This window comes from Procambarus clarkii, chromosome 51 (genome assembly GCF_040958095.1).
Source record: "Procambarus clarkii isolate CNS0578487 chromosome 51, FALCON_Pclarkii_2.0, whole genome shotgun sequence".
NCBI classification, from domain to species: domain Eukaryota; kingdom Metazoa; phylum Arthropoda; class Malacostraca; order Decapoda; family Cambaridae; genus Procambarus; species Procambarus clarkii.
This window is the reverse complement of record NC_091200.1, coordinates 15496164-15511791: the sequence shown is the minus strand read 5'-3', so window position 1 is coordinate 15511791 and position 15628 is coordinate 15496164. Positions and strand designations below refer to the sequence as shown.

General features: G+C 47.0%; 2 protein-coding genes across 2 annotated transcripts in view; one reads left to right on the top strand and one right to left on the bottom strand.

Annotated features, from left to right (window-relative positions):
- LOC123774547 (uncharacterized) overlaps positions 1-11415 on the bottom strand; it is a 52467-nt gene extending 41052 nt beyond the window's left edge. Inside the window, exon 1 of the mRNA XM_045768892.2 lies at positions 11184-11415. The gene's annotated coding sequence lies outside the window, so the exon portion shown is untranslated. The remainder of the gene's footprint in view (positions 1-11183) is intronic.
- Positions 11416-14140: 2725 nt separating this feature from the next.
- Positions 14141-14800, top strand: LOC138351789 (uncharacterized). Its single transcript, XM_069303794.1, has one exon. It carries the CDS (start codon positions 14141-14143, stop codon positions 14798-14800), a length of 660 nt encoding a protein of 219 aa, XP_069159895.1.
- Positions 14801-15628: the final 828 nt, after the last annotated feature.

The window sequence follows — 15628 nt, the reverse complement described above, 5'->3', positions numbered from 1 at the left end:
GCCTTCTCCCCCCCCCCCCTCCCCCACCCCACCACAACTGCCAGGAAGAGGACGGAAGGGTCACTGACAGGCGGACGACGCCGGAATGCCGACCTTGAGACTAGAGCAAAAGGACAGAGAACAGTTAGTGCGAACCAGCGGCGGCCCAAGGATGTACTCGGACCGTCCTTCGTGGAACAAGGTCATCTGGTAATTCGGTATTTAGCTCTTTAGAACCGGAAATCCTGCACTGATGGAACGGGACTGTTTGATAGAGAGTAGTCAGTCGTGTACAGACGGGACTATGTCGGTCGCGTGTACTGGGAGATGGAGGAATAAGTTAAACATCAAACGAACGTGGAGGGAACCAGGTGGTGTGATAGTACGGTAATTTGCTATTATGTACCAATTAACCCCCAAATGCAGTACAGTAATGGGGAAGGTCATTTGACAGTACGGTACCAAGCTAGACGGGCATACAGGAAGTCAGTGTTAATGTATATATATATATATATATATATATATATATATATATATATATATATATATATATATATATATATATATATGTTTTGGCTTCTGACGGCGAATGATTGTGCGCAATTTTAGATCATTTGGTTGTCCGTAGTTAGGTAATTTGGTAGAACAATATTTAGGTATTTGTCGTATACGCTTGACTTGACTAAAGTAAGAAGGATGTCTCAAATGATGTGTTGGTTGGGCAAATGACTGTTGACCATCTGTGCACTAACTGAACGAGGTAATTTGGTAGAACGGTATTTAGCGGTTTGGTCGGTCAAGATACGTTTGGGGAGGATATTGAGGAGGGGGGGGGGAGATGGGGGAGCCATGGGGGGGAGGGAGACAGGAAGTATGAAGAGCTAATAAGTGTTGTGGAAACAGACTATTTTTTTAATAGCTCTTGTCATCTTGGAGAACAGGAAGGAATCTAAAAGGCTTTCTCAAGCAGCATTGACTTTCCTGATGATCTCTCTCGCCTTAGAGAATCTCTTATTCTCTCTCTCTCTCTCTCTCTCTCTCTCTCTCTCTCTCTCTCTCTCTCTCTCTCTCTCTCTCTCTCTCTCTCTCTCTCTCTCTCTCTCTACGTCTTTCTAATTCTTCACTTATGTTGTAGAGGGTCTTATTCTCTACTTCTTTCTCAACTTCCCTAGTTTTGTAGTCTCTCGTTCTCAACTTCTTCCTAACCCTTTCTAATGCTATAGATTGTCTCTTTCTCTCTACATCTTCCTCATACTTCTCACTTCAGAGTGTCTCACTTCCTCCAGGCATACTGCGGCCGCTCCCAACTGTGCATGTGTTAATATTATTAATAGTATATTAACAAATTCGTACTATCTCGCATACAACTAAATATTAGCATATGTTATGGTTTTGCACATAGGCTGCCGACTGATTATGCTTAAGCTTTTCCTGAACACTGCAGCTTGAACGAGCATAAGTTGTGCGAATTCGCGTCAGCAGACTCGAAGCTGCAAGTCCGCGCACGAGCGCGCCTGAAGCAATAACCCGGAGCAGTGAACCCCGATGGTGATTCATTACGAAAATGTAATGGAGGTGATTGGGTTTCCGCCTCTAGCTACCCGTTCTTATCCTTGTGGCTGCCATATATCCGGCCCGCCCCGCCTCTAGCATCCTTCATGTCAGTGATAGGAGAACAGGTACCGTACGGGGGTGGTGGTAGTTTTTATTATTTTGTTATTGTAGGGATTGTATTGTATTGTACTGTGCAGGTTTCAAGCCTCTGGCTGCCCAATTAAGTGTTCCTCGTTTCTCATTTCTGTATTACCTGGGCGGTGTATGAGTATTTATGACTCGTATATTCGCTTCAGTAAAGTTATGTCCAGTGTGTTTAACATCTGCTCTCTTAAATCTCAGTTTAAATCTTATTTGGTTTGTAACTCTGCACCTGTGTTAGATAATGTTCCAGTGGTCTGTCGGCTATTTCTCCACAGTGCTGACTTTTCCTCACATTTTCTTGAACCTGTAAGCCTATCTCCCATGCGTATGGGTATCCTAGCCTGATGCGATGTATGTGCAGACCTGTTTTTCTACTGCTCACTTTCATCAAAATCGTTTCGTAGTTGGTTTAATTCTTGTACTAGCCCACAGATTCTGATGTTGCAATTGCTGTGTTGAGGTCACTGTACATCTTCTGCATTGCTCTATCTCTGATTATTTGCATAATCTATGCCAGACTGTGGTATGTAAATGTTTACATTTCTTATCTAAGTTGCAAGTTTTGCAACTTCATCTGCAATGTCATTCTCTAATATTCCTTACATGATTTGGCACCCAGTTGATAAGTATCAGACGACCTCGATTTTGAGAGTTTGCATTAATACTATAACATGTGCGGTCAAATGGATCACATAAGTGTTCTTTTTGCAAGGTTTTCAATTCAATTCAATATGGCTAGAATCTCTGTAAAGTTAAACATCCGTTTGAGAGTCTTCAACTAACAACATAATTTCCTATTTTATCTGCAGCTCCAGTTTCTTGTCTCTGCTGGTCTACTGATCCGTCTGTGAAATATGTAAAGTTGTCTAATATCACGTTTGCTTGTATAGTATATTCATCTGTAGCAGATGGGGATTAGTCTGATTCCTTTTTTTTCTTCAAGAACCATAATCTTAAAGTCTGCTGACAGTGATTGTCAAGGGGCTTGCATGACGAAAGTCGGCATGGTGATGGTGGTGGGGATGGTTGGTGTCTCGGTGAGGGTGGTGGTAATGGTAGTGGTGGTGATGGAGATAGCAGTTCCTACTACTAGCCCCTCTACTACACCTTACTTTGCTCCTCATCTCTCGTGCTTATTTATTGCCTGTCTCTACTTTCTCATCACCACAGGAGACATCTCCCGTCACGCAGGGTGTAGTCGCACCTCCACAGATCTCCAGTATCATCTATTGATACTGGAAATGGCTCAAAAGGGCCACCACTTATGGGCTATTCATGCCCAAGCTACCTTTTGGGTGGCTTAATCTTCTCTCTCTCTCTCTCTCTCTTCCTCATCACAATCGACTTGAGAATGGTCCAGGACGGACCGAAACGTCGTCGTCCCTTCACATTCTAGTGTGTGGTCTAGTCATCGTGATGGAGATAGTTGTTCAGTGGTAGTAGAGCTGGTAGTGGGTATAGTTAACATTTTAAGTTAAGTTGATAGTTGTAGCAATAGTGGTGCTGAATGTGGTGGTAGCTTAATGGTAGTAGATAGGCATGGAGAGAGAGAGAAGGCTGTGTAGCAGGTAGCATGATTTCTCAAGACGCCTTTGCCATCCACTTCTGCAAGGCGGGGATCTTGAGGTTATCTTGAGATGATTTCGGGGCTTTTTAGTGTCCCCGCGGCCCGGTCCTCGACCAGGCCTCCACCCCCAGGAAGCAGCCCGTGACAGCTGACTAACACCCAGGTACCTATTTTACTGCTAGGTAACAGGGGCATAGGGTGAAAGAAACTCTGCCCATTGTTTCTCGCCGGCGCCTGGGATCGAACCCAGGACCACAGGATCACAAGTCCAGTGTGCTGTTCGCTCGGCCGACCGGCTCGGGAAGGCCGCAATATTTGCATACGTAGTTAGTATTACTCATTGAAACGTGTTAGTTCCATATCAAAATTGTTAGCCTTTTCTGTGGATATAATCAACACATATGCAAATTATAGATAATAGGCAAGTTCCCTATGACTAAGTTGAATAAGAAAACATCTCTCAGTGACAAATAAACCAAGATATCGTACTTAAAACCATCTCCTACAGAAATAAACCAAGATATCGTCCTCAAATCACAAAACCTCTCGATTACAAAAACAGCACCCTGAAGGATATCTCTCTCTGGTGTGAAAAGGAAAAGATGAAAACATGAGAGAAGTCTAGGTGTAGCCCAGAAAGGATCCTCCTTTGACAGCTCAAGTAAGATCCTCTGGGAGCTCAGGAAGGAGCCTCTGGGAGCTCTGGACGGGTCATCTGGGAGCTGGGGAAGGATCGCCGGGAAGAAGTGCTTGCAGTCGTCGTGGAGTCGTCGTGGAGTCGTCGTGGAGTCGTCGTGGAGTCGTCGTGGAGTCGTCGTGGGGACTCCCGGAAGCAGTAAAGCAGCAACACCACCACTGGTGGTAAGTGTCTAGCGGTGAGGGTTGGCGGGTCATTATTGGTGGTGGTGGTGTTCGGGGTGGTAGTGGCGGTGGTGTGGGGGGTGGTGCTGGTGGTGGTGGTGGTGGTGTTCGGGGTGGTGGTGTTGGGGGTGGTGGTGGTGGCGGTGGTGTTGGAGGTGGTGCTGGTGTTGGTGGTGGTGGTGTTCGGGGTGGTGGTGTTGGGGGTGGTAGTGGCGGTGGTGTGGGGGGTGGTGCTGGTGTTGGTGGGGGTGGTGTTGGGGGTGGTGTTGGGGGTGGTGGTGCTGGTGGTGGTGGTGGTGGTGTTGGGGGTGGTGCTGGTGTTGGTGGGGGTGGTGTTGGGGGTGGTGTTGGGGGTGGTGGTGTTGGGGGTGGTGCTGGTGGTGGTAGTGGTGGTGGCGGTGGCTACACTTATCAGTGACTACGAAAGAGTGACGTTTATTTAACCCGTTCTCTTGATTAGGGCTGGGCGGTAGAGCGACGATCTCGCTTCATGCAGGTCGGCGTTCAATCCTCGACCGTCCAAGTGGTTGGGCACCATTCCTTCCTCCCCGTCCCATCCCAAATCCTTATCCTGACCCATATCCCAAGTGATGGCTTGGAGCTTTTCCATGGTAATTCCCTCTCTCCAACCAGAAACGGTCAAACCCAGGCAGCCCTCCTAACCTATCACTCTGATGTATAAAAAACGGACATATTTGTGTTCCGTTTCTATTCGAAGTAGATTGAGAGGACAAGGCCTTGTACTTTTTTTAGGCTATAATTTATCTTTCCCGGCGTTTGAATTTGTTTGTCGAATCTGGCCTTAAAGTTATGGATGGAGGTGGCTTCCAAAACTTCTCTCAGTGCATATTCCACTTGTTGACCGCCCGTACAGGGTACAAGTATTTCTCTAGATTTCTTCAACTCATTTGTATTTCCAACTTTCGCGTATGTATGCTCTTTTGTCTTACTCTGCCTCTCAATTTTGTATGCTGGGATCATATCCCATCTGTTTCTTCTCTTCTCTTGGTTTGAGAGATTTAGTTTCCTCAGCCCTCAGTGTTCTATCTTGTTGCAAACCTCTATAATTTTTCAGTGTTTTGGTTTGTTCGGATTTCAGGTCTGGTGTTGGTCTGCCATGGGCAGTACAGATTAGCTTGAAAGAGTCCACATTTAAGGGTTTAAATGACTTTGTAATGCTAATTAGCTTCTCTTATGCTGCTGATGTTACGCCGTTGATGTGTGCTACTGGTGTTAATGTTGGAAATATATCCATTCCCAACTTTTTTCTCTTTCCGATTCCTGTTGTTGGTGGAGATGATGGTTTTAGTGATAGTGGTAGCAGTGGAGAAGGTAGTGGTGGTGATGGTGGTGGTAATAGTGGTTGTGGCATAGATGGTGGTGGAGGTGATAGTGGTGGAGGTGGTGGTGGGGACACGGAAGCAATGAGGGCGCGTGTGTGCGCTTTGGGGAGGACAATGCACATTTGCTTCGAAACCGCAAGTTTGTGGTTAACGGGATGGTGGTGGGTGGGAGTGGAATGGTGGTGGTGGCGTGGGGGGGGGGAGACATGGTGGTCAGAAGGTGGGAGTTAGGAGTGGAGGGATGAAAGGAGTGTGTGGGAGGAAGGCGGGGCACGTGGGAGGTGTTGGCCTGACATCTGTGTGGGAGTGTATTTGCCTAACTGTAGTTCCACCTCTCAGTATAGCACGGGAGACATCTCCCGTCACGCAGGGTGCAGTCGCGCCTCCACAGATCTCCAGTATCAGCTCTTGATACTGGTAATGGCTCAAAAGGGCCACCACTTACGGGATATTCATGCCCGTGCTACCTTTTAGGTGGCTTAATCTTCACCAATCAATCAATCTCTCAGTATTTAACTAGGTGTTGTGGTGTTCCCTAAAAACCTTTGGTTCTCTCGTATCTACTCTTATACAATGTTTGGCGTCTGCCGCCCTGCAGTGACTTCAACCCTAATGACTTCCATCATTATGTGTGTGGTGAGTGTGTATTTACTATTTGTATCTTCAGAATCGAGCTATTGGCTCTTGGATCCCCGCCTTTCTAACTAATTTATTTTTCCTCTATTATGTCTTCTATGTCTATTTCTCTCTAATACACGCACACACCCCCCAGGAAGCATCCCGTAGCAGCTGTCTAACTCCCAGGTACCTATTTACTTGCTACGTGAACAAGAGCAGCAGCGCGAAAGAAACTCTGCCCATTTGTTTTTGCCTCTGTCGGGGGATCAAACCCACCGGGTCCTTAGGACTGCGACCCAAGAGCGCTGTCCACTCAGCCGCGAGGCCCCGAGATGTTTTGTGTGTGTGTGTGTGTGTGTGTGTGTGTGTGTGTGTGTGTGTGTGTGTGTGTGTGTGTGTGTGTGTGTGTGTGTTATTGCACACTCATGACAAAAAATACACTAGGGACAAACTCTAATACGTTAGCAATTGTGAAACTAAATATACAAGATGACCACCAATGAAACAATCCTGATGAAATATCAGAAAATACTACGATAAAAAGGCCGGAAATACCCAGATAAGTTATCATCGTGGGAAATGAAAGAGGCAGGAGAAATTACAATACACAGCTGCCTTGTCAAACAGCGTGTTGGGGTCATGAGAAACCAATCCATTAACATAATGTTTGCTAACATCAAAGGGAAGCTTTCTTGTCCGTGTTGGCGACCTCACACACTCACACACAGTTTGGTACACAAGTGTGATCCCAGGCACAGCCAGGTATCCCCCCCCCCTTTTGTTATGCAAACCTCAACCAGTATCTCGTACAAAGTTATTTTCATTAACTCTCAGAACTCTGTTTAATAAATCGTTTGTTCTTTCCCTACTCATATCACAGGCCCCTCACTTGATTCAATGATTACTGACGTACCTACAATCATACTTGATTGCAGTCTCCTGGAATATCTTAACTCATCAAACCAGCAGATGGTCTTCAACTCGCTGGTAATCCCGACGGAGCGGGAAGAAGAAGAATCAACTAGCGCAACTTTTATATGGGACAAAAAGAATTGATCAACCCTCCACTCAGAGCCAGGAGCAACTGAATGGCAAGCCTTGCTCTAGGGGGACGTGATTGCCTTCATCAATTCCATGATGAAAACCATAACTATGGTTAAATAAATAGATGGATAAATAGATAGATGGATAAATAGATAGATGAATAAATAGATAGATGGATAAATAGATAGATGGATAAATAGATAGATGGATTAATAGATAGATGGATAAATAGATAGATTATAAATAGATAGATGGATAAATGGATAAATAAATAGATGTATAAATAAATAAATGGATAAATAGATAGATGGATAAGTAGATGGATTAATAGATAGATGGATAAATAAATGAAAAGATTGGTGGATAGACATATGGGTAGATAGATTTACAGATAGGCGGATTAATTGATAGATGGATAAATAAATGAATAAATAGGTGGATACATAGGTGAATACATAGAAAGATGGAAGGATGAATGGATACATTTGTTTAGATAAATTAATGGGTAGGGGGAGAAATAAATTGAAGAATATATAAATAGAGGGATGGATAGATAGATGGTTAGATGGGAGATAGGCGGATAGAGTCTAACAGCTCCACTACCCCCCCCCCCCCTAGTATGTATAAACAAAACGATACAGCCGGTAAAATCATACATATGAGTTGAAAGATCTTAGTACTCAGTGGTGGTGAAAAATCTGTCTATTCATAAAATAAAGATTATATTTATTCATCGTGGCGATGAAGTTTGTTTCTTGGTTAATAATAAAGAGCAATACTCTCTCATCTTAGCCGTTAAGGTCCCCCCCTTAAGAAACTTACAGAAGTGAGGCACATCTCACCTCACCGACAGCAGTGGTTGCAAAACCTTGTTCATAGGCCATGTTTGCTCCGGGCTTGGGTATACAGCGTTTTATTCTACCCACCTCGAATTATTTCTCTGACTACAGGATGAGGAAGAGAGTTATGAAAGAGGATTCCTCTCTAGTTTTGGATTTTACAACATATATACGCTGAATATAGATTCTTTTATAATGTCAGCCGAATATGTGAAGGTCTGTGAGCTCCCAGTTGACTCCAGCTTTATCCAATACCAAAGAATACTAATAAGCCAATTAAATAGGTCAGTTTCTAGGGCCAGGCTTAAAAGGAATTGATACAGAATAACAGTTCCTTGCTTGTTGTACTGATTTAGGAATATCAGTGATATTTCTCTAAGCTTTAAATAGACAGATAAGAGAAACAGACAGAGGGAAGGACAGGCAGGCAGACATAATGAGAGACAGAGAGCAACCCTCCTGCTGTCTCCAACCCCCATGGCTAACACTACATATATCTGGTAATTTACACCAATTTTCTTCGGAATATTATCCCTCCTTGCTAAAAGTACTATACAGGAAGGGATAAAGATAGGACTTATTGTCCCTTAAATGCTACTTTTCATTCCAGATGATACTTAAAAAAGAGTCGGTTCATATATGTTCCATCGAGCGGCTGTCTGCCGCTGACAGGAGACATGATTGCTACACTCTAGCACTCGACGGCCGGATGGAGCCCCACGATGTCATTTAGCTCAGCGCTGAAGACTTCTTTATGATCACTTTGAGTTGATCTTTCATATAATAAAGAAACATCCGGTCTCCTCACGCCTCGGGCGGTTATTATGTGGGGATGAAAACATGTAGCTACTGCTGATACTCTTTTCTCTACTTCTGCTCGGGCGATAAATGTATGAAATAAAATCTAAATTGTATAAATGAAAAATAGGAATACATTAGAATGTTGGCTTTCAGATGAGTAAGTCTTTTACGCGAATTTCCCTGCGTCCAAATCCCCGGATCATTGCAGTATTGGTCTCGCCATGGGCACAGCGACCGACATAGTAGCCCATGCTACCCTGTGCCTTGAGAGCCTCGACCGCTGATATCATAAGCCCTCAAGAGCCCTTTATTTTAGGGGTTACTGATGCCATAAGCCCTCAGTGCCCCCTGATACTCGGGGTAATTGATACCATATGCCTACAAAGACCTTGATATTCGGGGGTTATTAAGCCTTGACAGGCATCAAACCTTGCGTTGTTAGGTAATGCAAGACAACGTTGCCTCCCCCTTAACAACCAGCGTGTTTGAACGATGGTTGGGTGTTTATAAAATAAATTAATAAGAATGATGTTGAGTTACAAGTTAATGTCTTATTTCATTGCATTAATAATTACTTGAGTATTGGAAGCCATCTTTCAAGTTGATAATATTTGTAACTACACAGGGCTATATGTCAATAATTAAGACTGTTGAACGTATATATATACAAGTCTATATTTTATTATTGAAATTAGTTAAGTAAACTTATATTTGGTCTACAATAGGTTAAATCTGGGGGCCGTCCTTGTTTTCTCAGAGGATTATATTTACTTTTATTATTTTAACAGTGCAAAATATGCGTGAGACAGTACATGGATTGTACATAGGGCTCTGTTGCTACATATACAGACATACATATCGTTATTCATTTATTTAAACTAGAAATACTGTGGCAGGATAAATGTAGTTTTTTTTTAAATCAGAACAATAATATATGTGTGTGGAGAAGCGTTTTATAACATTGTAGATTATATATTATCTAATATAATATTTCGAAATAACAAAAAAATGCTGTTTTCAACGTATTAACATTTTTGTTTGAAAGTACAATGCAAAATACATTAAGCAAATGTCAAACAAGTTTACTGGTTTCTCAGTTGGGCGAGGGATGGAGGCCTGGGTATACGAGTACCCCGGGGAGCGGACGAGGGCTCGGCCCCTGCAGGTGGTGGACACTTTGCGCCTATGAGGCCCTAGAAACGGGACCTAGAACCCTCACCACCAGCAGGTGGACAGGCTTCTTCCCCGCGCCGTTATCTGGCGTGGAGAACTTTACCTCGAGGAAGGGAATTAGCGCTTCTTTGGGGGATGGGAGGGTGGCGTACCTGTGGTGGGGCCCGAGCACGGCGGTAGCCAGTAACGGGTAGTCGCGGGGGACACTGGTTCGTAACTGGTTCGTTCATTCAGGGGATATTTAGAGATGGGCCGATTTGCGCCTTAAGTGAGAATATATATAGTCAAGTTTAGGGTTTTTAGTTTTCCACCACACAGCCTTTCACCTCTCAAGTTTCCTCAGCTACCGATACTTAATGTCATAATTTCTTTATTACTCTTCATCAATTCCCCTGCTGCCGTTATTCTTCTCTATTGGGGACGAGGAGAAGAGCAACGAGCAATAGACAAACTCAAAAGTAAGGAAATATCTTAACAAACTGACGTAAACCCGAGACGGAAAACGGATTTTTGCACTTGGGAGACTGATTAATATTCCCAGAGTAAGCTATTCCGTCGTGTCGCTTCAGTGGCCCCTCCTCGGGTAACGCGGATGACCTCGTTTAGTACACGGAACCAGGTGTTAGCCCCTGCCTTCCACGATACGTCACGCATGCCCACTCTCCTAAGACTCCCTCGTCGTCGACCTGACTGTGCTCATGTCTGCCCTTCCCTGACCACTGTTGCCCAGTGCCCCAGACACCTAACTGCCCGTCGCCCAAACCTGTTCTGCAGGCCGGTTATCTCCTGCAATCCTATTGCGACTTATTAGGCAAGAACCGTTTGTCCCAATACAAACATCTCCAGACTGTTGTTTACGAGCGCAGGGTAAGCGTAAGTGGCATCTTACGATCTCTCGCCCAAGGCACAAGATGTGAGTCATAGGTTCAGAGGGTTTATGTGTACTTTTGCCTCTAGCAATTGTTTTAGGTTTTCTTCCCAAGAGCACATAATTAAACTATAATTTGACTAGGGGAAAAGGACGAGGCTGGAAAGTGTAGTGTAGACTGGCGTGGTTGGTACAAAGATTTGTTTAGGTGTAAGTATTGCGTCGACTGGGAGCGAGGAACCCCGCCGACATGCCGGCCAAGGTCACTACTGGCGATCGCATTGAAGTCTCCCAGCGATAGGAAGGCGGTACCCGACGTTTTGGAGCTGTGTTACTCGGTGGAAGTCGCTCTAACAAATTTGTAATCCAAAGGAATGGCACTCGCTTCTTACCTCTACAAGCTAGTCACTGGTCACCGGCACTCTTGGTCACTGTCTCTCTCACACACGAGATACTGTTCGCGGCACTGACGCGGGAGGTGCCGGTGTGAGAGTGGTGGAAGAACAAGTCCCAATACGTCACAAGGGAAGCACAGTGAGTGGCGAGTGTGCCTGCCTGGCTGCTGTTGCCTCCTTGATCCGTCCACCACGGCACTGCACACTCAACTGAAGGTTTCTGCCTCTCGCCTGTGCCTCATAATGTCTTCGGCGCCGCCCCCACCGCCTCCTCCAGGCCCTGACGAACGAACTCACACCTTGGCCACAAACCCCTCCTCCTCCCGCGTGACCAGCTACCACAAGGGCACAACACACCGTCTCCACCCCATAGCGTCTCGGCAACTTCCACGCCCTTCTTCCACTGGGCTCGGCGTCACTTGAACTTGATCATGAAGGAATGGCAGCGAGTCGTAAGGGCGCCTCCGCCCTCGACACTGACAGTGATCTAGACCTTACCAGCTCCCACGGTATCGTAACTTGGTGTCACGCACGGGCCATTCACCCCAAGGAGGAAGATAGCGGTTGTAGGTTGGCCTAGACGGTTGCCGGATACTCCCACCACCGACACATTATACATCCTTTTCGTCCCAACTTTCCCACTAAATGTATATCAATCCACCAGCCGCTTAGAACAGACTGAACATGGTTGACTAATGCAACGTGAAACTTAAAGAAGAAAATGGGTTCATAATGGAAGAAGATATCCAAACTTGGCACACGAATATCACGCAGAAGGACCAATGGCGCTGCTTGGCGCTGGGCCCCGGCAGTCGACGTCTGGCTGTGGTGGGGGGAGCATGTCGCCAGCACCGTCACTTGTCACTCTTGGCTCCTGAACGTGTCACATTTTGCACATCATTCTTTCTTCTTCTGATTGTTAATCTAAAAAGCATATATAAATGCAGAAATATTACTACAACACATTTAAACATTGCCCAAAGTCAGGGAGCCACAATACTATCAAGTCAATCACGGAGCCACAGTACCAGGGTGACAGTACCAGGGTGACAGTACAAGGGTGACAGTACCAGGGTGACAGTACCAGGGTGACAGTACCAGGGTGACAGTACCAGGGTGACAGAATACCGGGGTGACAGTACCAGGGTGACAGTACCAGGGTGACAGTACCAGGGTGACAGAGTACCGGGGTGACAGTACCAGGGTGACAGTGTACCAGCGTTGGTTAGTACTAGGGTAACACATTATTAGGGTGACAGTACAAGGGTGATAGAGTATCAGGGTGACAGAGTACCAGGGTTGGTTAGTACTGGGGTGACACAGCACCAGGGTGACACAACACCAGGGTGACACAGCACCAGGGTGACACAACACCAGGGTGACACAGCACCAGGGTGACACAACACCAGGGTGACACAGCACCAGGGAGACACAACACCAGGGTGACACAACACCAGGGTGACACAGCACCAGGGTGACACAGCACCAGGGTGACACAACACCAGGGTGACACAGCACCAGGGTGACACAGCACCAGGGTAACACAGCACCAGGGTGACACAGCACCAGGGTGACACAGCACCAGGGTGACACAACACCAGGGTGACACAGCACCAGGGTGACACAGCACCAGGGTGACACAGCACCAGGGTGACACAGCACCAGGGTGACACAGCACCAGGGTGACACAACACCAGGGTGACACATTACCAGGGTGACACATCACCAGGGTGACACAGCACCAAGGTGACACAACACCAGGGTGACACAGCACCAGGGTGACACAGCACCAGGGTGACACAGTACCAGGGTGACACAACACCAGGGTGACACAACACCAGGGTGACACAACACCAGGGTGACACAGCACCAGGGCGACACAGCACCAGGGTGACACAGCACCAGGGTGACACAACACCAGGGTGACACAGCACCAGGGTGACACATCACCAGGTTGACATATCACCAGGGTGACACATCACCAGGGTGACAACACCAGGGTGACACAGCACCAGGGTGACAACACCAGGGTGACACAGTACCAGGGTGACACAACACCAGGGTGACACAGCACCAGGGTGACAACACCAGGGTGACACATCACCAGGGTGACACAGCACCAGGGTGACACAGCACCAGGGTGACAGAGTACGAGGGGGATACAGAGCCAGGGTGACACAGCACCAGGGTGACACAACACCAGGGTGACACAGTACCAGGGTGACACAGCACCAGGGTGACACAGCACCAGGGTGACACAGCACCAGGGTGACAACACCAGGGTGACACAGTACCAGGGTGACACAGCACCAGGGTGACACATCACCAGGGTGACACAGCACCAGGGTGACACAACACCAGGGTGACACAGCACCAGGGTGACACAGCACCAGGGTGACACAGTACCAGGGTGACACAACACCAGGGTGACACAACACCAGGGTGACACAACACCAGGGTGACACAGCACCAGGGCGACACAGCTCCAGGGTGACACAGCACCAGGGTGACACAACACCAGGGTGACACAGCACCAGGGTGACACATCACCAGGTTGACATATCACCAGGGTGACACATCACCAGGGTGACAACACCAGGGTGACACAGCACCAGGGTGACAACACCAGGGTGACACAGTGCCAGGGTGACACAACACCAGGGTGACACAGCACCAGGGTGACAACACCAGGGTGACACATCACCAGGGTGACACAGCACCAGGGTGACACAGCACCAGGGTGACAGAGTACGAGGGGGATACAGAGCCAGGGTGACACAGCACCAGGGTGACACAGCACCAGGGTGACACATCACCGGGTGACACAACACCAGGGTGACACATCACCAGGGTGACACAGCACTAGGGTGACACAGAAGGTAACACAGGGCCAAGGACAGTTAGCGGGCTGGGTTACTTCCGGTTGTCGGTCAGCTAGGCAGGACCGGTTTAGAATGCTCAAGTGCAGAATTTTAGCTGAGTGCATGACTGTATGTGAGTGGATGACCGTGGCTGAGTGCATGACTGTATGTGAGTGGATGACCGTGGCTGAGTCCATGACTGTATGTGAGTGGATGACCGTGGCTGAGTCCATGACTGTATGTGAGTGGATGACCGTGGCTGAGTCCATGACTGTATGTGAGTGGATGACCGTGGCTGAGTGCATGACTGTATGTGAGTGGATGACCGTGGCTGAGTCCATGACTGTATGTGAGTGGATGACCGTGGCTGAGTCCATGACTGTATGTGAGTGGATGACCGTGGCTGAGTGCATGACTGTATGTGAGTGGATGACCGTGGCTGAGTGCATGACTGTATGTGAGTGGATGACCGTGGCTGAGTCCATGACTGTATGTGAGTGGATGACCGTGGCTGAGTCCATGACTGTATGTGAGTGGATGACCGTGGCTGAGTCCATGACTGTATGTGAGTGGATGACCGTGGCTGAGTCCATGACTGTATGTGAGTGGATGACCGTGGCTGAGTCCATGACTGTATGTGAGTGGATGACCGTGGCTGAGTCCATGACTGTAGGTGAGTGGATGACCGTGGCTGAGTCCATGACTGTAGGTGAGTGGATGACCGTGGCTGAGTGCATGACTGTATGTGAGTAGATGACCGTGGCTGAGTGCATGACTGTATGTGAGTGGATGACCGTGGCTGAGTCCATGACTGTAGGTGAGTGGACGACTGGCTGAGTGGAAGAATATAGCTGAGTACATGACTGGAACCAAGTGGATGACACTAGCAAAATCAGTAAAGATTAATGGTGGGATTAAAATAGCTCTTATCCTAGCTACAACAGTAACAATAATAGTCCATGTCCTTGTGACACAGATAGTCATAGGTACTGTCCTGCTGGCTAGGATGGAATAGTCATAGGTACTGTTCTACTGGCAAGGATGGGATAGTCATAGGTACTGTCCTGCTGGCAAGGATGGGATAGTCATAGGTACTGTCCTGCTGGCAAGGATGGGATAGTCATAGGTACTGTCCTGCTGGCAAGGATGGGATAGTCATAGGTACTGTTCTACTGGCAAGGATGGGATAGTCATAGGTACTGTTCTACTGGCAAGGATGGGATAGTCATAGGTACTGTCCTGCTGGCAAGGATGGGATAGTCATAGGTACTGTCCTGCTGGCAAGGATGGGATAGTCATAGGTACTGTCCTGCTGGCAAGGATGGGATAGTCACAGATACTGTCCTGCTGGCAAGGATGGGATAGTCATATATACTGTCCTGCTGGCAAGGATGGGATAGTCATATATACTGTCCTGCTGGCAAGGATGGGATAGTCATAGGTACTGTCTGCCTGCCTCACTCTCCTGTCTTTGTGTCGAAATATGTAAATAACGTAGATATTTACATATTTACTAACGTAAAATATTTAATCATAACATAAACAAGTAAATAAGAAATAACTAGAAATAAGTAAATTATT

What these genes read in the sequence shown, in the direction of transcription:
- LOC138351789 (XM_069303794.1), top strand. Translation starts at nt 14,141, where the DNA reads ATGCTCAAGTGCAGAATTTTAGCTGAGTGCATGACTGTATGTGAGTGG.